General features: G+C 37.4%; 1 protein-coding gene across 1 annotated transcript; it reads right to left on the bottom strand.

Annotated features, from left to right (window-relative positions):
• Nucleotides 1-1,830: 1,830 nt before the first annotated feature.
• On the bottom strand, nt 1,831-24,516 carry cers6 (ceramide synthase 6). The gene is made up of 11 exons (XM_028436970.1): nt 24,151-24,516; nt 22,049-22,154; nt 21,832-21,962; nt 13,839-13,896; nt 11,274-11,324; nt 11,065-11,157; nt 8,914-9,042; nt 5,865-5,971; nt 4,674-4,830; nt 4,528-4,551; nt 1,831-2,736 (listed from the first exon to the last, which is right to left on the bottom strand). The coding sequence occupies exons 1-11, from the start codon at nt 24,318-24,320 to the stop codon at nt 2,575-2,577; spliced, it is 1,188 nt and encodes a 395-aa protein (XP_028292771.1). The 5' UTR covers nt 24,321-24,516; the 3' UTR covers nt 1,831-2,574.
• Nucleotides 24,517-24,526: the final 10 nt, after the last annotated feature.

Genomic DNA, 24,526 nt, shown 5'->3' with positions numbered 1-24,526 from the left:
ATGTGGGCATGTGTTTAAAAGATGCACCTATAGCAAATCATAGTAGTCAGGCAGTGACATCGAATAATTCAATTTCAATATAGTTACCTTTGATTATTATTATTTTTTTACTTTAGTTGTGAATTATCCATGAGGTTTTAGCTTATATTATGCTGCTGAAGTACAGAGGCTTTACATTACAGTACCTGGAAAGAATGTAAAAACTTTTCATATTTAAATTTTTTAGCCTGCTCATTCTTTTAATTTCTCACAAAGTACTTAGCTACTTAGTTTGCTGGCAGTAAAAACACTTCATTCCATTTATTTCAGAAAACAGTGACCGATCTGAAAAGGCTGACCTTTTCTCTGTCTCATAAACAGTTTCTAATGTTCCTAAAACATAAGGGTGTTATATCTGATAACTTTATACTGTACATCACCCACTTTATATACAGCTGTAACTTTATTTCCAAAGAAATGTCTTTTGTGTCACAAGCTAAAGGTCTTCCTATAATTGTACATTGCATCTTTTCCACCTGTTATCAACTCATTCCAAATACGCTTAATATGAGGATAATCACATTTTTTTTTTTTAATCAATGGTTTCTAATGTTAAATGTCAGCTGGTATTTTGGAAAATAAAAACATTTAGGCCCAATAGGACAGCTCTAAGTTGATTGTCTGAGTATAAATATGTTTAACACAAAGTAGTGGTAAACAACATTTTTCAGTCCAGTTTATATAAGTACAGTATAGTATACACCCCCCATGTAATCAAGTTTAACAAGGGTCCTATTTGCAGTACCAGCTCGTCCCACCAGGGGGCTGCAGTCTGCATGTTCACCTATTATTTTCTGCTAATATTTTCTGTATATCATAAAGCAGGGCTGTCAAACTCATTTTAGTTCAGAGGAAAAATACAGAAGTGTTTGAGCCACAGATTTATGGAGGTAAAACAAGCATTTTTTATATTAAAGTGCCCCACTTTGCATTTTCACATATGAATGATGTGCAAAATATGTAAGCGCTGGCAATATCCATGCAATGAGTGACAGATAACAGTCCCTGGAGTGAATTTAGTTTAAAATTCCTTGATTCTGTGGGCAATTTCTTTAATTTCATTTGGGGAAAATGTTGATACGCATGAGAAAACTGTGAACTCTGGCAAATGTTGTAGAGATTCTTACAATTAGTGTATTTGGACAGGCTAAGGTACCTACAACTGAATTATTTGGTAATTTACACAATAATTCATGTTTTCTGTCATTATGAGTTTCTATTGTGGGCTGAATTGAATACTCTAAAGCAGCAATTCTCAACTGGTGGGTCGGGACCCAAAAGTGGGTCGCAGACCTGTACTGGGTGGGTCGCGGACAGCTGGTAAAAAACAATAAATGTATGCTTAATATCCCCCATGTTGGACTTGTTTGTTTTGACAGGCATGCTGTGAAATGCATGTTACACAGGAAAATATATAGATTTATGTTTTAAAAAAAGATGTGTTTTCAACAGCTATTTAAAAAAAAAAAAAAATTGGTTGGTTGAATTCTAAAAAAAAAACTGGGTGACGATTTAATGACCGTGGTAAAATGTGGGTCCCAGGGTGAGACCAGTTTGAGTTTTACACTATGTCATAAAGGGTTTCAAACTTGCACTGTTGTGACCTTAAATCTTAAAATCTCACACATTACTGCAATTTTAAAAAATGTCATTCACTTGGATGGTGAACGTCGAGTAGATAGATGGTTTAATTAGTCACCTTATGTGTTTTTTGTTTTTTGTACTCTTATAGTAATGTACCATTTTCCTTTTTAATGACTCAAGCAACTCCCGGCTGCCCCAAGAGAGGACAATTGGTCTTTAATGCAATGCTTTACCAGAAAAGTACCAGAATACTTAACAAAATGCTTCAATAGGGAATACAGCATCGAGCCATATCTGATGCACACATAATACTGTTATTGACATCTCATATACAGCTGGAGTGGAGGATGTCTTTAAAAATGAGAGTGAACTCCACATTACTATTCATGAGTGAGTGAAAACTAACTCATTCACCGATTTTGGCAAATCTTTGGAGGTGTAGCCTTTTGAGTCAGCCCATGTCTTCAGCATTACTCTGTGACGTGACAACGGAAGTGTTCTTTGCTGGAGATAAACAATGACATCAAAGAAGAACGAAATGTTCACTACAACCTGCAAAGGTGTTCATTAAAAAAAAAGGAAATAAATAACAAAGAAAGACACAAACAATGGAGACCCCGATGATAGCAGACCACTGTATGTAAGGTTAGCATGCTTACACTTTAGAGTCAAACGCTGCATTCGTTACTCAAACAGAGTGGATTGTACTAATAGGAGTGCGTTCATATTTCACTGAGTGCAGTTTGATGCAAACGTAAAGATGTCGAGATCAAATTGTGCAAAAAAAAAAAAAAAGAAATCAATCATTACAGGCGTTCATGTAAATCAATCAAAATCTTCGGACAGTCAGTGTTGTACATGTTTCCACCATGCACTCACACACACACACACACACACACACACGAATGGGGTCTTGCAGCACGGCTCCCAGGCTGTGATATGAAGTGAAGGTTAGTGTTCCTCTGGATACAGGCCTCCTGTGAGGAAGCCGTTGGTTCCATGGTTTTTGTTGTTGGTGCCGTTGCTGGAGCTGCTGTGGTGCTTCTGATTGGCTGGAGGGCTGTCGTCCTCATCAGAGCTGGACTCAATGTCACTGCAGTCATCTTTAGACACCTGCAGCCATGGGAAAGTGACATTTTCTCCATTAAAATCACGTTAAGCGGTTTTGTGCAGCACTGGTGTGGTTGATGGAGAGTCAATATCAGTCAACCAATAGAGAGCCATCTGTCTCCAAACTAAACATCTGAAGATTTAATAAGAAAAACTACATGATTACATAGCTCCATGGTAACATTTCTTAACTATTAAATACCACAAAAATAAGAAATTAAGCTTTATTGGACAATCTAAATTATTGGAATTGCCATAGCACATTTATGGCAATGGCATCTAACTCAAGGCCTGGAGGCCAAATACAGAGCAGTTTGATCTCAAGTGGGCCACAGTCTTTATGGATGCTCCAAAGGGCCGGATTTGGCCCATGGCCCATGAGTTTGACACATGTGCTTTAGAGCATCCAATTCGGCGCCCAGGTGAAAGTAAAAATGACAGAGAAAACATGAGCCATTGTTTAAATGACCAAGTAATTCAGTTGTAGATATCTCATCTCAGTGCCTCCAAATACACAAATTCAATAAAACTTCACAGTTCAGTCTTATAACAACTGATGGCAGTCATTTTTAATCTTGAATTGTTGAAAAAAACTCTACATTTTTCTCCAATCCTGCAATTTTCCTCAAATTTTGTCACTAATTTTCCCCAAATTAAATACAAAATTGGTCATAAAATCAAGAAAAATGAAGTGGAGATCCTTCAGGGATTGATATCTGTCACTTATTGCTTGAATATTGTCAATGCCGTACACCCTTTACATATCACTTTATCATATGCACTTTAATTTAATTTTTATTGTACAGTATTTTAGACCTCAGCTCATGGCTTGTATTTGTGTATAAACTTCGTTGTCTCATGTCTCATTCAGCAGTAAGTAAAGAATAAACTTTACCATTAAATATGTTAAAAAACGTGACCAAAAACTCTGTTTGAACTCTTTAAGCGGTGACGCGCTTTCAGTGTGAGCTTGTGAATGTGAGGGGTCGAGAACGAGCAGGGGGACAGGGAGACGTGATTGGTTAAAAAAAAAACGGTTGTTTTTTTTTTTCCATTGGTTGAAGTTATTACAGATTTACAGCTGCTACAGATAATGGATTTTCTTCATTCCTTTTTCAGAGCACATAAGATCTTAATTTCTGTCAGGACATAAAGACAATTTCAACCAAAAACTTAAAAAGTGTATCTGGAGAAACTCGCCTACCCTAACTTTAATGTTGAAATCACACATTTTCCCTCCTAAAATCCACTTTAGATCCAACTGCTCCATATTTGGCCCTTGAACTAAAACAAAAGTTTGACGTTTCTGGTCTAAAGACAGAATCACATAAGATTAAGAGAGGGTTTTTCTACTAGAGCTGGGTATCGATTCAGATTTCCAAAATCAATTTGATTTGATTTGCAAGGGCCAGATTCCATTTGCGATTCAATTAGTTTTTCAATTTGGTTAAGTTTTTTTTTTTTTAGTCTCATTAGCAATTTTACTTCAATATGGAATATATTCTCAGAGATCTAATGGTGTAAATAGAAAATAACTTTAAAAATGTGAAAATATGTATGTTTTCATTAAGAATTGAACTCCCCTGTATGAAATATGACTTCTTAAAATTATTAATGTATATTTGGGCCCTGAATGGCTTCACATGTCTGTGAGGTTTTATTGAGTTTCACATGTGAAATAGGCTTTTTTTTTATTTTTAAGAAACACAAAATTATGTGATGGAAATATTTTGTCAAACCAGGGAGGGAAACACACAGTTTTCAAAAACACGTGAGTCACTCAAGGCTACTTACATGTAAAGGGTTCCACTTTCCCACCTCGATCGTTGCAGAAAGACGACAGAAAATGAAAGGAAAACATGAAACAGGATTTAACACGAACTGGGGCAGGAATCATTTGTTGCTGAGTAACCTGAAATAAAAGCTAAGCAGTGACTCACTTTTCCTTTGGAAATGGCTCTACACGCCGTCTTTACTATGAGGTAGGACCAGAATGAGTGGAGCAGCTGCAGCAGGATCAGGAGTAGGTTGAAGACCCACCATGATGGGAAGGGCCCCACGATCTCCCAACTCTCAAACAGCGTTGTGTTAAGGATCCTTGCATAGAGACAGAAGGAGACGTGGATCACCGATATGTAATGACTGTAATCATGGAACAGTGTGTGATATCTCTTTAAGGGCTTGGTGAATTTTCTCCTGTCAGACATTACTGGAATAACCTCATAATAAGCCAGTAATATGGATATGTCTGTATAGACAGCAAACACAACAGCTGAAACATCATTTTTATACATATTTTAGCAATGAATAAATGATTGATTTATTCAAATGTAGCTAAAATGCAGAAAAACATGTCTGTGAAACATTTATTTCAGGACCACTTCTTGCAAAGATTCTGAATCCATGGCAACGGTTTAATCAACAATAGGGGGCTTTAAAGGAGGCAAAAATAATGAAGTTTTTACTTTTTTTTCTTAGAGGTTGTCTTTGAAAGAAATAATAGTAGAATAAATAATGCAGGAGCATTTCGTTCAAATGCGTCAAATAAGATCCATTATTTGTGCTGAACACGTCGACCATCTTTGTCCCAAAATTAGAAGTGAGTTGTCTGATTTAGAAATGCTGCATAGATGTTTGCGTTCACATTAAACATGAGTAATCACACTGCTGCTGATGTCTGTTCGATAGCTGCTGAACAGTCCAGTCTTGAAATGCATTTCCCGTAAATGTCACCATAATGTGTCATAACATTGGCATTTGAAATTTGACTAAGAAATTAAATAAACCTGCCATAGCACAATAAATGTCAGACTTTCAAAGATCAATATTAGTTTTTTCTTTTTTGAAATATCATATTGTTCCAGTAATAAAAATAATTCTCATCATCTTGTACGGCTTTCAGCGGGAGAAGCGGTTGTATCCATAGTAACTATTACTTAGCAACAAACTTCACATACAGCTCTCCGTGAAAGGACAGGACAGTCTGATCTTTACGGCTCTGATGTTGTGTTTTTATGTTTTAGGGATCAATCGTCATATTTTGTGCAGCACCTTGTGCATGTGTGAATACTGCGCTGCATTCAGGCTGTAGAGGAATTTTCACTGTGAAACACCTGAAAGGAAAGACTTACCACACAGGGTAAACTCCCAGTCTGGAGCTTATGAAGAGAATTGCAAACATTGCAAACAGGAGGTTACACAGTATCTGGCATTTGGCATAGTTGGCCATCTTTGCAGCCTGTATTAAAGGAAGGAATAAAGAAAAATCAATGATACATTTTAGGGGTGTTGAAAAAAATCGATTCGGCAATATATCGCGATATTACGTCATGCGATTCTCGGATCGATTCAAAATACATCCATTTCGATTTTTTTTTTCTTTTTAAAATGAATTTATTTTACTTTTATTTAACCAGGAAAGTCTTTTCCACTGCAGGAGACATTGTAACTGCACAAAGAAGTGCACTAAAACCTGGGTATATTGACCAGCTTGGGTTTTTCAATAAAATCTAAAAAGAAAGTACAAACTTTCTGCATTTATTTGTTGTTCTAGGCATATACATCATGTTGCACTAAAGTCATTTTGCACTACAGTCATTTTGCACTAAAGTCATGTTGCACTAAAGTCATTTTGCACTAAAGTCATGTTGCACTAAAGTCATTTTGCACTAAAGTCATTTTGCACTAGTCATTTTGCACTAAAGTCATGTTGCACTAGTCATTTTGCACTAAAGTCATGTTGCACTAAAGTCATGTTGCACTAAAGTCATGTTGCACTAAAGTCATTTTGCACTAAAGTCATTTTGCACTAAAGTCATGTTGCACTAAAGTCATTTTGCACTAAAGTAATGTTGCACTAAAGTCATTTTGCACTAGTCATTTTGCACTAAAGTCATGTTGCACTAAAGTCATGTTGCACGAAAGTCATGTTGCACTGAAGTCATGTTGCACTAATGTCATTTTGCACTATAGTCATTTTGCACTAAAGTCATGTTGCACGAAAGTCATGTTGCACTGAAGTCATGTTGCACTAATGTCATTTTGCACTAAAGTCATTTTGCACTAAAGTCATTTTGCACTAAAGTCATTTTGCACTAAAGTCATGTTGCACTAAAGTCATTTTGCACTAAAGTAATGTTGCACTAAAGTCATTTTGCACTAAAGTCATTTTGCACTAAAGTAATGTTGCACTAAAGTAATGTTGCACTAAAGTCATTTTGCACTAAAGTCATTTTGCACTAAAGTCATTTTGCACTAAAGTAATGTTGCACTAAAGTAATGTTGCACTAAAGTAATGTTGCACTAAAGTCATTTTGCACTAAAGTCATTTTGCACTAAAGTAATGTTGCACTAAAGTTATTTTGCACTAAAGTCATGTTGCACTAAAGTCATTTTGCACTAAAGTCATGTTGCACTAAAGTCATTTTGCACTAAAGTCATTTTGCACTAAAGTCATGTTGCACTAAAGTCATTTTGCACTAAAGTCATTTTGCACTAAAGTAATGTTGCACTAAAGTTATTTTGCACTAAAGTCATGTTGCACTAAAGTCATTTTGCACTAAAGTCATGTTGCACTAAAGTCATTTTGCACTAAAGTCATTTTGCACTAAAGTCATGTTGCACTAAAGTCATTTTGCACTAAAGTCATTTTGCACTAAAGTCATTTTGCACTAAAGTCATTTTGCACTAAAGTCATGTTGCACTAAAGTCAAAGTTGGTTTAAAAGCCACAGGCAGATTTTAATTTGGGGACAGTAATCCTGTCTATTTTGACACAAAGTGTACCAATAAAACATATTGTTTTTGTACACCTTTGTTTTGGCTTTTGGGAAGTACAAGAAAAGCTACTTCCTTATTATCTGCTGTCACATACGCTCAGGTTCCCTTTCATACTTTTTATTGTTATTTGCCTGGTACCTGTGAAAAGATCTAAATCTAATCTGAATGATGGACTGTCAACCTGTCCATGGTCTGCCTGCCCGACAGCTCAATGACAGAGTAACTTACTGACAGATAAAGTGCAGATAAAATGAGGAAATTATGAGGTGGTTTTGACTTTTAACACCCATTCTTCTCAACAAAATGTACTCGTCTGACAATTTACAGCAGCATGTGTCAAACTCAAAGCCCGGGCGCCAAATACAGTCCTTTAAAGCAATGGTTCTCAAACTTTTTGGCTCAAGTACCCCTTTCTCTAAATTTATAATCCAAGTAGTCCCTTTGTCCCACTAACGCATTTTGCGCTGAATTCTTGGAAAAAACAACTGAGCATAATGACGGAATGAATGAGTAATAACCCACATTTTAAAGAATTTGGTAAATAAGTGGAATGAAACAATATTTAGTGCCTCCTGAATACATGTATTTCTATCTTTTTATCACTTACAGTCACCTCCCACCTGATGTGGGACCAAGACTGACCATTGTATTTTCAGTAGTGTTGTGATCAAGACCACACTAGCCGAGACCAGAATGCACCAAGACAAGACCAAGATCCTCCACAGACTGATATCTAGAGGTGGGAACCTCTGGGTACCTCACGATACGATACGATACACGATACAAAGCTCACAATAACGATTATCTCACGATATGACGATGCTGCGATTATCGACATATTGGTCCGAAATCAATCTACGATAATCTATGACATAACAAGAAAATAAAAAAGATTAAGTGAAAAAATATATTTTTTATTTTAATCTGAAAGACAATACATTGAAAAAGTGTCCTATAAACAGTGACACTATTTTAGTGCAACATTTCTGTAAATAAGTGTCAACAAACCAATTTAAATGATTAAGTATCTCCAATAGTGCTTTGTGTAAACAAAAAATAGGGTCTTTCTTACCAGTGACACCATTATAGTGCAATATTCCAGTAAACAATATATTGGTTCCTTCAACAAACAGTGACACATTTTCTGTGAAGAACTACCTGTACATTTTAGTGAAAAAGCAAAAAAGGTTTTGAAGAAAAAATATTTATTGATAATCGATCGTGCGGAAGAATATCGTAATATATCGCCGTATCGCTATATCGTCACACTCCTACTGATATCTGCCACTTATTGCTTCAATATTGTCGGTGTTTTACATATTTTACAGATCATTTCTATGTGGAGGTGTAAAGTAGGACATAATAATGTTGGAACTGCTTCTTTTCCTGCCCCGTTCCTCACCTCTATCAGCACGTCGGCCGCATCATGCAGACACATGACCAGTGTTCCCACTCGTGCCATGTTGTTCACGTAGGAAAACACAATTAGGGAGATTGTTGCCACATGGTGAAGGAACATGATCGGAAAATCCTGGAGAGAGAGTTTACAAAGAAAAATTACGTCTGCTGTTTGTCAGAGTCAATGTGTGCTAAACATAATGTTTCAACACTTACACGCTTAAACACCTTTAAAGCAGAGGTGATGGACCGTGTATTGTCTTCATTTGAAAAGTATTATAAGTATTGAACTTCCCATTATGTGTTCTACACTACAGTGAGTAGATATCCACAACAAGCCCCAGTTCTGCTGAATAACTGCACCTTTCAGAGTGCTGAGACAGGTACGCACTACGCAGAAGATCTTTAGCTATTAAAATCCTTCAACGTGGCTATTGCAACCATTTATGACTCAGACGAGTATTAAAAGAGGAGTCAACGCCAGGCACGGTAAAAAAAAAAAAAAAAAAAGGAATGAATAATGATGCAAGTAAGACTATGAAAGCATGACAAAGAGTGTGCAGGGGAAACATACTGGAATTGGCAGGGGATGCAGAAGACCTCCTCAGTGAAGTGCTGTGCATGAAAGAACTGAAAAGAGATACAAAACAAAAAAAAAAAAAACAGACAACATGCCAACAGTCAACAAAAAGATGACAGAGTGGACCCACTGTGAGTGAAGTGTGTTGTGACGAGGGCAGAGATGGGATGGACTGCAGGCAGTAGAAAGAGGATCATGGTTGGAGGGCATGCATTGGACATTGATAATGAATGAACCAAAACTGGAGCCTTTGGCCTGAGAATGAGGAAGAACTGACGAGTAAAATGAGTACAAATCCAGTAAAGAGTAAGAGAAGTAGATATAAACGTCCTGAGGTGTCAGACGTACGCTTTTATTTAGGCTATATGTAAGTTATTTTGATCTCATTAGCATTAAAAATAAATACATATTTGGAATATTAAATATACAGACAGTGTTAGAATGCATTCAGTGCACTGATGCATCCATGCTCTCTTGACAAGCACGGGAGTTTCCCAGTTTTTATCCTTCACACAAAGTGCTCTGCCCCAATCAGATTCCATCTTTAACCCCTTTAAGCCACTGGTTCTCAACCTGTTCAGCACAGGACCCTTAAAATAAAGGTGCCAGAGACCGGGGACCCCCACTGTACCTGAAGGTGGTTGAACACAGACATGAACATTCAACAATGTGGAGACAGGGCCATCTACATCTACAGGGAAGGAATAAAGGGGAGAGATTTTTAAAGCCCATCCACAAAGTCAGCAACATGATGGCCCATTGTTCTATGAACTTGTGACAATAACCACATTTATTTATTTATCCGAACAATATCCACTGTTATCCAGAAAGTTCATTATTATTTGTCATCTCACGAAAGTGACCAAAAATGTTGGAAAAGGTGGTGAAATGGCATTTTAAAAACCACCGAAATTGGTTATTAGTTGTAAATTAGAGTGGCCAAAAATGGACAGAAAAAATGGTAAAAAAAAAAAAAAGTGTAGAAAACGCATTAAAATTTGACAGAGAAGTGAAAGAAATAGGAGTAGAAATGCATCAAAAAGAAGCACAAAATATGGCAAAAAAGTGGGTTAGAACAAGTTTGGTGTAGTTGCAGAAAAAGGACCAAAAAAAAAAGCAAAAATGGGCTCAAATTGTTCAAAACTCTCCCAGTGTCTCGCGACCCCAAATGGGGTCCTGACCGCAAGGTTGAGAACCCCTGCTTTAAGCAACTGTAGACTTTGCATTGAATACGTGTGAGGTCATGCACTAATAAAGTATCTCAGAAACACTAAGAAGAATCTATGACATGTTTAAACCCTTTGACCACGGTCACTGTTCAGAAGCTGAATGACCAAATACGAAAGCTGATCAGCTATTCCCTTTAGTGATTGAATATTTACATATTTATGTATGTCACTATTCATTTGATCAGCAACTTGTTTTTTTTATTTATTTACTTGAGTCAAAATGTGTTTGTTTTCCAACCACACATTAACATATATGCACAGGGAATAATTTAGAAAAAATTAAAATCATACATTTGCTTTAATGTGATATATACAATTCCTGAAGTTAGTTTCGACGTATGCTTACCTTCCTCCTGATGTCAGTGAATTGGGAAAAGAGTAACGACAGGTAGAATGACAGCTCCAGTAAGTAGTAGTAATGGATGTCCACGGTCAATGGCTGCATAAACACACAAAGCAGCATGGTTAGAAATGACATTTCCAAGAATAATAGAAGCTTTTTTTGCTTTGTCATGGATACTGAGGATGTTTAAAGGCTGCTGTGTAACCCTTTACCTGATACGGGTAGTTGTACCAGCACTCTTTAGTGTTCCATAACCACGGACTCTGAGGGTAGAAACAGAGGTTTTCAACTAAAAACAAACGCATTAACTCAGTGAATGTTGAATTAAATCAATAGCTGAAGAAGCAGTAAAATGAATGTATTTCTAAGGAAATGATGTTGGAAAAAACTCAACAATAAATGTTTAAAAGATTAAAAAAAATAAAAATAAATTAGATAGTGTTGGTCTTATTGATCAATAAATCAAAGATAATTGATTGCTCGAAAAAGGTGAAATTGGTGTGTGAAAGTATGTTTTGATCTCCGCTGTAAAGAATCACCTATTTAAATAGTTTGAAAGGTTTCGCGCATTGCATTATGGGATGTGGAGTCCCGTAGACGGATGCATAGAAGTGTTTTCCCTTCATTCTTACCGTGATTTGTTGTGTTTCTTTGCCAAACAAAGAAGACAGTTATTTGATTGACGCCATTTTTCTTCTAGATTGTTCCCAGTATTCCCCGTGATATTTCCTCACTTCGCCAGACATTCAATTTCAGACAGAGTTGGATCTTAAGTACCTTAAAAAACAATCCGCCATTTTATGTGCCTCAATTTTCAGTATGTGAAAACATGAGAAATGTGTTAGAAAGACACTTTGGCAGAGTTTTGGAGAAGAAATGCAAAAAATCACAATAATAATTAGGGGTGAGTATTGGCAAGGATGTTGCAATACAATAAGTATCACGATAGGATATTATCACAACATCATGATATATTGCGATATTCTACCCAGTTAATATCAAAATTAAACGCAGAGAGGAAAAATCAAGTTGCTGTTTATGTTCATCAGAAGATATTGATCATTCAGAGGACAAATTGAGTCAAAACTATTTGCTTGAAGACATCCTATTTATTATTATTATTATTATATCTACAGCGCCATCTACTGGAGTGGAGGTGTGGAAGTGGCACAATTTTCAAGGTTTTTATGTAGGAACAGAAGCTGGTCAACGTGCCTAGTAGTTAGGCTGCTCCGTTGAGAAGTGACAATGTCTCCAGCAGTAGAAAACACACATCCACGAAAATGTGAAAAATACAATAAGAAAAATACTGATTAAACATTAGAAAAAAAATAAATTGTATTTTTTTTTTTTAAATAGATTAAATAAATAAATAACGATTTAAAATCGGCACACAAAAAATTGCGATATATCGTGAAATCAATTTTTTTTCTTCACACCGCTAATAATAATAAAGTAAAAACCCTTTTATGCACATGTCTATGGGACGTCACATCCCACATTGCAATGAGGGTAACTTTTCCAACAGTGTCAACAAGAGAGTGTTTGCAGTGGAGATCCAAACCAAAATTTCAAGTGGCAATTTCAGTCTTTTACATGTTCTTTTTTTTTTTTTTTTTTTTTTGGCAAATGATCTCAGATTAATTGATGTATGAGACCTACACTGTCTTCATCTGATCAAAATGTTTCATCTCCAGCAGCTTTAACCTCACATTTGTGTCTAAAAAAGTCATCTCTAAACCAACACAGAACAGTTGGTGTGATATCAGCAAACCGTGATCCATCACGCTGACTCATGCTTCCCTAAACTTGCTCTAGTTCTAAACTCAGCCTAAGTTTGAGTCTGCAGCGATAGTTTTTGTCATGCAACCAGTGCCTCAGAGAGCTTTCTCCTACTCCGTGTCCTCTACTGCTGTGATTCTGTCAATTTATGGATTTTCATGAATATATGTATGAAATATATTAAACCACCTCAGTTGCATATTTAATTCATATTTAGCCAACTGGGCTCATTTCCATAAGTTGATTAGACCTCGTTGCTATCACTCTTCATCGAGCTCAGAATGTCGTCAGGAAATCCAGGGCAAATTGTGCATAATATGAAAGGAAAATTAGAGGTAAATGATGTGTAACAGCCTATAATTAATAATAATAATAGTCAAACTGTACTTACTGTGGTCTATTTGCATTGTAACTTTCATTTTGACATATTTAAAAATTGCATGTCGTTACTGATATTGTATTTCCCAAAGCCAGTAGTTACTAAACATCTGTAGCAGAACCAATTTTCCAACCCATCGTAATTATACCAAACAAAAATAGCAAGATAAAGCATTAAGTAGTTACTGTAGGTGAAGTTGTAATATAATTGTTACATTTTGTTTACTGATGTGCCATGTCTTAAAAACATTTGAAAAACGTTAAAGAACAGAACAAATGTGCAATTATAATGGAAAACTTCATGGGAAACGCATTAATAATGAAACTAAACCACACATAAATCTTTGTAATAATTTTCATTTTTTTCAATTTTATTATTGTAATATAATACTGTATTGTTTTCAAAAAACCAAAAAAAAAACAACAATCATTTTCTGCTTCTGCAAAGTCAGATCTAGAAGAATATTCTTTGTCATAGTTAGACTAAATTATTTGCATTTCCACTCCATGCTAACCAAGTCTCAATACTGACATGCAAAGTGTTGCAAACACAGGCTAAAGCCATCACTTACTACAACAATAGAGTTCTGCTAGTGTGTGGGAAAATGGAAATGTACCTTTTTCAGGAAACGCACTCCGTAGGTGAATATGTACAAATAAAATGTAAATCTCCACCTGAAATAAAACACATTCAAAGAAAATGTTAAACGGCGTGTGGGTGAAATATTTCACACATTAGGGGGAGGATTTAGCCTTAGACACATGCATCTACAGGTTATACACGTTCAATAATTATATTTATAGATACATACAATGTCTTCATTAAAACAAAATACATATTCATATACAGAAGAATACATTAATTCTGCCTTGACAAAAAGCAGAAAACCTAAACATGTTTGTTTTCTTCACTTTTCTCCACTTTTATTCCTGCTAAAAGCTGCGGAGTAATTGACTGACTGAATGGTGATGCATTTTCAGAGGGAAAGAGGCTCGCTCTGGTCATTTCCACCTATTCTTTCTCTGTGTGTATTTCACATAATCGACAGTGACGGCGCGGGTAGACCATGGTGGATGTAGTAATCATGATGAGGTCTGAGTCTGAGGAAACAACGCGAGCTGACACATCAATGATCAAAGAGTTGCTGAGCAGGAAGAGATGAATGTATAATGGAAGCTGCGTTATACAGAACCACGTGTCTCTCTGTAGCCTCACATGCAGGCCCAGATATATACATGTGTCATTTTCTGCTACTTTATTTAAAAGTTGTATATGACGCACCGCTAGAGCAATAACTTCAATATTTAAAGCACAAAACACTTTACTGCACAGCAAACAAGGTAGTAAAGCACCTTGGTTGAGATTCTTCAAGCTCTCTCAAAAGAATATACAAAGTTTTACCAGATATGTTCAGATATTCACACACTCACAGCCGACATGGGCAACTGGTGGCGTGCAGGTCTTATTTTGTTATTAAAAAAACACACAACATGACAGGAAAATACACAAAATGCCAATAATGATGCACAAAATAACTCCAAAGACACACAAAACAACAACAAAATCACAAAAATGACAAACAAAAATACAGAAAATGTCCCCAAAAAAACCCCACAAAATGAAGCTGGCGCTCACTGGCCTGACTCGTCTACTATTTCTTGACCAAAATGTAAAGAATTGTCCTGATCAAATAGCAGGGATTTACGCTTTTAGACCGTGGATGAGTAACATTTCATTTAAACCATCAACTGTTGTTTTAGCAAAATCATTTATAATAATTGAGAAATAAAATAAAAAAAATAATAAAAAAAGTGAAAATTGTTAAAATCGAAAGTTGATTACATCTGTTCTTGGCTATTGTTATCTTTTGGCATCGTTGAGGCCATCTAATTTGTAACGTTTTTGTTAAGAATGGGGTAGGAGTTTATAAGATTTTTTCTTCATCCTACTCCTGTTCTTATTTATTTATTTATTTATTCAGTTCATTTCCGACATGGTTGCAATCACAGAAATTCTTCTTTTCATGGAATGTATTATTGTTGTGTTTGCTGGATTGTTGTACCAATTTATGTTGCATTACCATAAAAAAAGAATAAATAAAATGAAATGAAAATTTGCTGTAACTGAGAATTTAATTCAAACCTCAGCCTGAGTCCGTTCCAATACAGAAACGCTGTTCACTGCCTGTTATTTTCTTCCACAGAGCGTTTAAAATGAACTCCTTAAATTTCAGTTTCCACACGACCGAAAAGATCATGTTTGTTTTTCTTCACCTCAGCTGTGATTGAAAATGTTTATTTCCTTGCCAAGGTTTGTTTCACCTCAGTGGGTGTGGCCTCTGAACCTGGAATATTGGACTATTTATATTCTATTATATAACTATTATAATACCACTTCTTTTTTTAAATGCCTTGTCCTTTTACTTTTTATTATCATTACTTTGCAACACACATACAAGACAATGACAAAGGCAACAGCGTAAGATGCAGAAACAGGAAGGAGTGGGAGATGAAGAAATACAGTAAGTGTGGTGTGAAAGAATAATGAAAGTGTCTATTCGTTCGGTTGCCGTACGGACAACCCCCGGTGCTATTGGTAATGTACGTTTACCGAAGCACAAGGACGTAAAGTCTTAGGATTAGGTTATAACCCTATATCGCAACAATTTTTAGGGTTTAGTTTAGGGTTAGGTTTAGTCTTAGTCACGTGACCTAAACTGGCCAATGAGAGGCGCTGCGTACAAATAGAATGTCGGTATATTGATACGGCAACCGTACGGATAGCCACTACCAAGAATATTCCCTGAATTCTGTAAAGCGACTTTGAGTTCCCAAAAAAGCACGACCTAAAATCAATGTATTATTATTATTATAAATGCTAAAAATAAATAACTAACTAAATTGAAATAAGAAATAAAAAATATATATAATTGACAATAGAAAGGAAAAAAAAAAAAAAAAACTTGAATTAACCGTGAAAGATCTACTCACAAATGTGATGAAATTAAATAATAATAAATACAATACTATATATAGCCCTGCCTTATCCTGATGTGTTGGGGTATCTCAGTTCCAAAGCACCAATTTTTCATTAAGCAAGTTTTGGAATACAAACTTACTTACTTGTCTTTAGTTACAGCTAATTTGATGACAGATAACCTTCCAGTTTCAAAGGAAAATATAATTATAATAAAACTATTTTTTTTCCAGCTAGAATAGAATGACTTTACCTCTAAACCATCCAACACACAAAAAGCAGGAAGCAAATCTACACTCATTATGTGAGAAATGACACAAAGAACAAATAGTGTGCCAAAGAGTGACGCTGCTACTTCATCCAAAATATAAAAAACTACTGCCAGCAGGTCCACATTACTGAAGGGAAAACCTCAGAGTGCAGTTTCACTAAAAACCTGATATCAAGTATGACATTTTAAAAATCTAAATCATCTGAGTGACCATGACACTATTCAAGTGTCAAAGACTGTTCATCAGCAGAGCAAAGCTCCACAAAACAGCATCCAACCAAAGGTGTGTCACAAACCACACACGCTGTCACGTGAACCGAGCTTTTACATACTTGATGTGTTGTGCAGTGCGCTCGTTCCAGCTGACCTCAAATCAAACTCACTTTACTTTCCACAGCAACCAAAACTCAACATGACGCGAGTCCTGGACTGAATCCTCCCCATCCCATCCCATCCCAGCTCCGCTCCCTCCGCTCAGCCTTTAACGTAGGCGCTGCTCTCATAGCCGTGCGTAATTCTTTAATGAGCACAAAAGCTTTCATTACCATGTTCATGCCCCGTCTGTGAACGCTTTGTGCTCCATCAACAGCGCTGAGAAACCAAATGAAGTGTCTGAGTCCACCTGGCTGGCACAAAGCTCGGACTGTTGCATGGCAACAGCTTCATCAAGCCTGCAAGAGTCCTTTTCAAGTGATGATAAATCACTGCTATATCTGTACAATTATAGTGACTCACAACTGCTTCCCTTCAATGGGTTTCTTTTCTTTTTTTGTCACAGAGTCAGACACAGATGGGTGTTTGTCATAATTGAGTTATCCACATACTGTATACACAATGATTGATGGTAGCTATTTAAAACGCTTTGTAAAGTGTTGTTTGTTTGCGTATATTGATATAGACACCTACTGAAATTAGAGTTTGCTGTACAAAGGCTTTAGTTATCGTGACCTTGAAGTGTAAATTAAATTGAAATGTATAAAAGAGTTGCCTTGTGTTGTGTGTGAGCTGAAAAAGGGAATAAATAAGGTTTTTGGGCATGGTATTCTTTACAACACTGATCAGACAGACACCAGATGTATTTTCTTAGGGATGTTTTCATTTTGGGGGGCTTTGATTGGATTAAAAACTCTATAATGAGGCTGTTTTTATTCTGCGAGTGGCACGAGCCGCTGCTGGCGAATCACCAAACGTAAGCCACGGTGGCTTTTAATAAAACATTCAATTATCAAGGTTGTGTGTTGCATCGTCCCGTATAAGCGCTCTGTCTGTTGTGCTGCAGTTTTGTTGAAGGTCACTTGAATATAGAACAGGTTCATTTTTTTGCACTTTAATCAAAATGCAGCTCGTCATTTCACGAGCTCTGTGCCTTTGCTTGATTTGATTTTTGATTGAATTTCTGCACATGGGGAACATAATTTTAGTTTGGTTATTTTAATCAGGAGCAATACATGTAATTTCAAAGAAATGGGTGTGTCTGTCATCTCTCAGACACAGATGAAGTATGGTTCAACTCAGAGCTAAACTGTAATCAAGTGCTGAGCCGCTCAACGTCGGTTGAATCATTTTCAGTATCGTATAAGAAGGATTTTTAGGGATCGGCTAGAAATGTCTGAGTAGTAGTAGTCTAAGTCTCACTTCAAAATTAGTGTGTAGTGCATTCACATTAGATAGTATGGAAAGATTGAGTAATGAGGAATACTCGGATGTATACTATATCAGGACATTTATGATGTATGCACGGTGGGCACACTCATACTCAAGATGCATTGCGAGCAGAACTTAAAATCATCCTATAGGACCAGCTTCAAGCTAAATATCAAACGTCCCCTTTTCAAAACAAAAGCATCTCTTCTTGTCTTCCATTAGTTTTTTAACACTTTTGTAAATGGGGCTCTTGTTTTGAAGTGAACCGGAAGTTGTGTCCGTAGCACACTGGTGGGTCTCCGAAAATCTCTGAAATGTCGACATGAAATGTGTTTCAGCAAGTTTTATGGATCAATTGACCACATGTTGATATTCTTCTTGGTCACTTTCTCACTTCAAATGCTTTCAGAACTTTCAAAGGTGGTGAATTAATGGAGATATTTAGCCCCAGTGCGCTTCAGGTTTTTGTTGTAGTAGGTTTGAAATGCATCTTGGGAAACTTGGAAGTATACTTAACTGGGAACAATCATCATTCTAATCTTCCTACCCGTACTTATAGTATATAGTAGACAGTATATACTCATTGAGTTTGTAGTGCATAGTACGAACTATGCCATTTCAAACACAGCCATTGGTTTGAACTGGACTGAATCTAATGGCCTTATCTAGGCCAGGCAAGGCAAATTTATTTGTATCGCGCATTTCATACACAAGGCAACTCAATGTGCTTTACATGATCAAACAGAAAACATTCAACAGCTTAAAATCAATAAGAACATTAAAGTCGGCAAAATCTAATCTAGTAACTACATCATAATAACTCAACCAAGTACTATATCATTCATTACTCTATTTCTACAGCTTAACCCTCCTATCATCCTCAAATATTACCAACACATTTTGTCCTTGGGGTCAATCTGACCCCAGGCTAAAACGGCTTAGGGTCAAATTGACCCCGGAGGAACACCAATGTGTGCAATATGTCATGAAGTCATGAAATATGAAATAAAGTCAACTGTATGAATGACAAACTTTGCATGGGGTCAAATTGACCCCAATGATAACAGGAGGGTTAATAATAGTATTACATAGACAAAGGTGCTTCCATTGTTTTCTACAGTTCAAAAATGAAGGCCGTGGACAAGCTTGAGTTACTATTGCATCGTCAGAGGTAATTGTTCATGCATTTCAGGCTTCGTTCCATTGAGATTACGGGAACGTCACGTCATACGTTTCTAAAAATAAATATCCAACAAAGTCCGCTACGATGAGCTGGTAAACAAACTCCATCACGACTAGTCTTCATTATGAGCAGACTGAATGTGTCTGCAATGTACTTTCCTCTTTGCATAATGAAAAGAAGAGACAACAGATCACAGAACAAAGAATGTTATCTGTGTGCGACAGGCAGCCTTATTTAAAGCTACACAAACAGAACGCAGTCAGCAGCTCACATGAACAACCAGGGCCAACTTTTGCTTTCGATTAAGATGAACGCAATTAAATGAATTCTGCACCACTTTTGCTTTCAGGCAATAAACAGTAGCTAAAAACGGAAGATAATCCCATGCGTTCTATAGCCAACGCCTCTCTGCTTTTTGCTGTGTTGTGAGAGAACGTATTTGGAGTATTTTTTTTAGATTCCTCTCAGAGCTTGTAAATGGCAGTCCTGCAGTCTAATCAGCCAACAGTGTTCTCCTGAGTGAACAGCAGCCTCAGGCAGGTCAGAGGATGTAAAGCTCCCTGGGTTTACAACGACCACAAATGCTCCTCTGGTGTGAGACATGATAGCGCTCTGACGGCAACACTCACATGTTGGCCTTTATGGTTGTCTAGTGAAAGTACTGCTGCTGTATCCCAGGGTGAAACTTTGCTGCGGATTAGTGGCTTTAAATGAAAGACAGCAGGTTTCTTTATTTGTTTTTGGACACGTTTGATTATCGTTCCTCCGTGACACCTATGCTGTGATCCTCATTAACAATGCATGACGCGAAAGCATTCATTGGCTATTAATGGCCAGTGGATGCTCCTGGTTTTACCTCTAAGCGTGGAGTTTCCACGTTTTCCATGAATACATTAACCTGGCAAGAGCCAGATTGATGTGTAGCCCCTCCCTCTAACTCGGGTTCTCCACATCGATCTGGGTCTGTGTCTGGTGAATCCTTTTGGAACCAGGGAGGGACACGAACAGAATGCTTGAAGCTGATTAGGCGAAGCGCCTGTCCACCATGATTTGTTTTAGCCAATCACACAATAACAAATAATTATGTCGTCATCGGCATGTGCCGTAGAGATGCTGGTGAAAACTTTCTTTTGGATAGCAATGCTACGGTCATTATGTCGTGAGTGACTTTTGCCGTTTTTCCAACACGAGTATGCGAGTTAAGAACATGTTAACCATCCTCATGTTGACATCTTTCTACTTTGATTCAGAGCTATGCTAATAGCAATAGCCCAGCTAGTTCTTTTCCTTGCAACTGCGCATGCGCCAGTTTTGCTTCGGCGCTTCTGCCTTCGTCACACCCGGATGTCCCGCCCTAAACCACAACACTGCCTCATGATTGGTTCTAATTGGTTCGGTTCGAAAGGCAAAGGCGGCAGCAGCACAAGATGGATTCTGGTGTTTGTGAAGAACAGGAGAATCCATCTTGCAGGCAAGGTTATAAATACATCACTGCACACAATCATTTTCTATTTTATTTTGGAAAATGTTATGGGAACTACAACTTTTCTCTAAGGTTGAGCTTCTAGAATTAAAGCAAATGAGAATGTACACTGTACAGTCTAACTAAATAAACGAATAAACTTAACTATACCCATTTTATGCAGTCAATAAATTCAAGGATCCTAAAATGGCACTTGGTCTCCAGATTATTTTTATTGAGAAGAGATTAAAGGCTGAGTAGATGCTTTAAAGCCTTAGTTTACCAAATACAGTGGCCGTTGAAACATGTTCGCTCGTAGAACCTAATTTACAATAATGCTACTGTAAAACTGTGCAAAATAAAAGAAGCTTTCATATGTTCTGCTCCTTGTTCATGGAATGCTTTGCAGAAGGACTTTGATCTTAAGGAGATTCAAAGGAAAGTTTAGAGCCCTTGTTGTTTTAGCTAATGTATCTTCTTTGGATACATTTTTTTAAAGCTTTTATTCAGTGAATGTACCTTTTTATTGATCTGTATGTACATGTGACTTTTTTCATGTGTTATTTAATTATTTGAAGAACATTTTAGTATTGTAAAGGTGTCCTGAACTTAACCTGAGACACAGACTGTGAGTGGAATCAGGGCATCAAGAAGAATGTCCTTCATACTCTTGATATGTTGTTTGACTGTTAGGTTAATTTATCACATATTTACTGATTCATCCTTTCCTATCATGTTCAGTTGTCTAAACGTTGTAAAAGTGCTTTTTCAGGCAGCCACAAACTTTGCCTACGCTTGCAGTAGCAAGTAACCACATTATGAAAATCCACACATGCTCACCCAAAGCGCTTCATCCTGCCTGCTTTTACTACTGCCAGTGGTGCAGTGCTGATGATTGGTGATGCTTATTTCAATCGCTTGCACTGCCATGTATCACCAACGCAATATTAAGATGTCAACATTAGGCACAGTGTTTACCTCCAATAAAAAAGAGAGAAAAAACCCATCTGTATTCAGATGTTTTTTTTTATCCTACAATGCCTTGTAGTGAAGTTTCTAGTAGTTTCACTTACATGCTTTCACAGAATCTGGCGAGCGTACTGGGCTTTTCTTGGTTGCGTCGTTGTCTGAACCAACGCTGAATAGTACGAACATCCCAGTCCAGCTGTTTGGACAGACCCTCCAAACGCTTCTCATCTGGGTGCTGGTTGGGGGAAAAAACAAACATCACTAATTCATTTCACTATGAGGTCAATTTATCAACAAACAAAAAAACAGATGGATGATGACCTTGGTAATAGCAGTGAACACCTTCTCCAGTATGGCGTTGGGTTGGGCTTTTTGTGGCCCGTTGGCTTGGATCTTCAGTCCCGATGCACATGGTCTACCAATAAACCTGAAATGAAATGATAATCACACAATGTAGCACATCATATAAACAAGTATTTGTTGGATTGTTCGTTGTCTATAAAATGATCTTCTGCAGCTGTTTGGTTAGTGACATCTGGACATGCCATGTGCTTGTTCCACATTCTCCTTTTCTTCGTTCCATACAGTAGAACACTGGTTCTCAAACTGGGGTCCCTGAGCCGTAACTTGGGGGTCCATGAATTAATAATAATAAAAAAACTATTAACTATTAATTATGCCGTATCATTACAAAAGTGTATAACTACTTATGGGGACCAATGCACCAATAAGATGCCACTGGATCCAAAAGGTTTGAGGTGATAGATTTTTATTATTATTCTGTTTCTGTTAATAATTCAGTTATTTGTTAAATGTGTTCCATGTCAAATAAAACAGTTGTATTGATTAATGCAGCTGAGATAGTAAACTCAATCTTCTTACCTTTATTTGTGTAATGTTGAGCGTATTGAACAGCACTTTGTTTATCTGTGAATAACGTGGATTTAGTTGGTTTGATTAAGTTTGACTAAAACTAAGTTGGAATTTTATTTAAAAGTGTGTCTGTCCAGACCAGTCCACTACATTATCAGAGGACATCACCTAAAAGCCATTATTAAGTCAGTGATGCTCAACATGTGGCTCTTTATGTCTTACTTTTAATTATTATTCCCCTAGAAAACCTTAAAAGGTGGGAACCTTTTAACCCACTTTTTACCTATTTCTTTTGGCCATTTCGTGAATTCCTTTAACCCAGAGGTGTCGAACTCATTTTAGTTCAGGGGCCAATTACAGAGCTGCTTGATCTCAAGTGGGCCGCAGATTTGATAGTTTATAATTATCTAGTAATTTTAACATTATTGTTTGATCTACATATACATAAAATATTAATTATGTAAGAAAACAGCAATATTCAACAATAAGTGATAGATATCAGTCACAACAGTCTCTTCACTTTAAATTTCCTATATTTGTGATCAATTTCTATTTAATTAAGGGAAATATGTCGTAAATTTGACAAAAATTGAGTTTGAATTTTGAGTTTTTCAACTGTTTAACATTCAAAAAGGCTGCAATCATGCAACATAGGCACTGGGAAAACTGTGAGCACTTGTTGAGTTTCATTTACACAATGATTCATGTTTTCTCTGTCATTTTTACTTTCTCCTGCGGGCCAAATTGGATGCTCCAAAGGGCCAGATTTGGCCCCGGAGCCATGAGTTTGACACAGGTGCTTTAACCAATTTCTGCCCCTTTTCACAAAGTTCTGATGCTTTTTTTCAGATTTTAGCTTCCTTATGCCAATTAATACAAAGTTCATTTTGACACTTTTATCCATTTTTTGTCCTTTCTTGATTTTTTTTGGCCACTTTTCATCCAAAATAAGCTAACTTTTGCCCAATAAATACCACGTTCCCCATTTCCCCCCTACATTTTGCCTCTTTTTGTTCCACATATTTGCCCTTTTTCTCTATTGTTTGCCACATTTTGCCCATTAAAGCTAGCCTTTGCCATTACATAGCACCGCTTCCTCTTAATTTGCCCATTTTTTTCGGGCTACTCTTGACTGCTTTTGGCCCATTTTAGTCACTTTTCACTCTTTTCTCGTCACTTCTGGACCGGACCGGCCCACTTCAGGTTCAGGTGGACGCTGCCCGGTATGCCAGATGTCCTATTCACCGGTGCAGACATCAGACGATGCTGCATTGAGCTTCATGCTGTTGGGGAAGGGGGAGGATAATGATGTTGATACTTGGACCGGGTTAACTTGGCTGCGGTGCTCACACAGCACAGCACAGCACAGCAGAGCAGAGCACAGCCCACAGACAGCGCGTAAAGGCTGCAGGCCTGTGTGCACAAACCAACGCTGATCGCCTGCTGGATCGTGCGCTAAACCGGATCAGATGCCGTTGTTATTGTTTGACTGATAGAGTGAAGAACATCAATCACCGTCACATCCCTGAGCGATGTGTTACCGGACCCACCTCTCAAAGAGCAGCCGGATCATGAAGATGCAGAAGGCTAAAGGACACGCCACATACAGGTCCTCTGCTTGCGGGAACGTTGCCTCCTCCGTGTTCTTTAAGTCAGCCCAGGTTACGTTGTGCGGGAGCCAGAACCGCTCGTTCCAGAACCACGCTAGAATCCCGGCCATCTCCCCGGCAGCAGACGCGGTGTCCCCGGTGGAAAGAGAAGCTCGGAGGTCTCACGGATCTCCACTGACGTTGTTGTTGATGATGATGATGATGATGATGATGGTGATGGTGATGATATATCCGTGTGCAGCTCTGCTGTCCCGGTGTGGGGAAGTAGACTCAATCAGCTCCTCCGCCTCTGATTGGTCCACTGAAATGTCGCGCA

Source organism: Gouania willdenowi, chromosome 21 (genome assembly GCF_900634775.1).
Source record: "Gouania willdenowi chromosome 21, fGouWil2.1, whole genome shotgun sequence".
NCBI lineage: Eukaryota > Metazoa > Chordata > Actinopteri > Blenniiformes > Gobiesocidae > Gouania > Gouania willdenowi.
Note: the sequence above shows the minus strand (reverse complement) of the source record. Positions and strands in the feature narration are given on the sequence as shown.

Coding starts and splice junctions, on each gene's coding strand:
- cers6 (XM_028436970.1), bottom strand. CDS start 24,320: ATGGCCGGGATTCTAGCGTGGTTCTGGAACGAGCGGTTCTGGCTCCCG. Junction 13,897..21,831: donor GCCAGATTCTGTGAAAGCAT/GTAAGTGAAACT, acceptor GTTTTATTTCAG/GTGGAGATTTACATTTTATT. Junction 11,158..11,273: donor GGTACAACTACCCGTATCAG/GTAAAGGGTTAC, acceptor GTGTTTATGCAG/CCATTGACCGTGGACATCCA.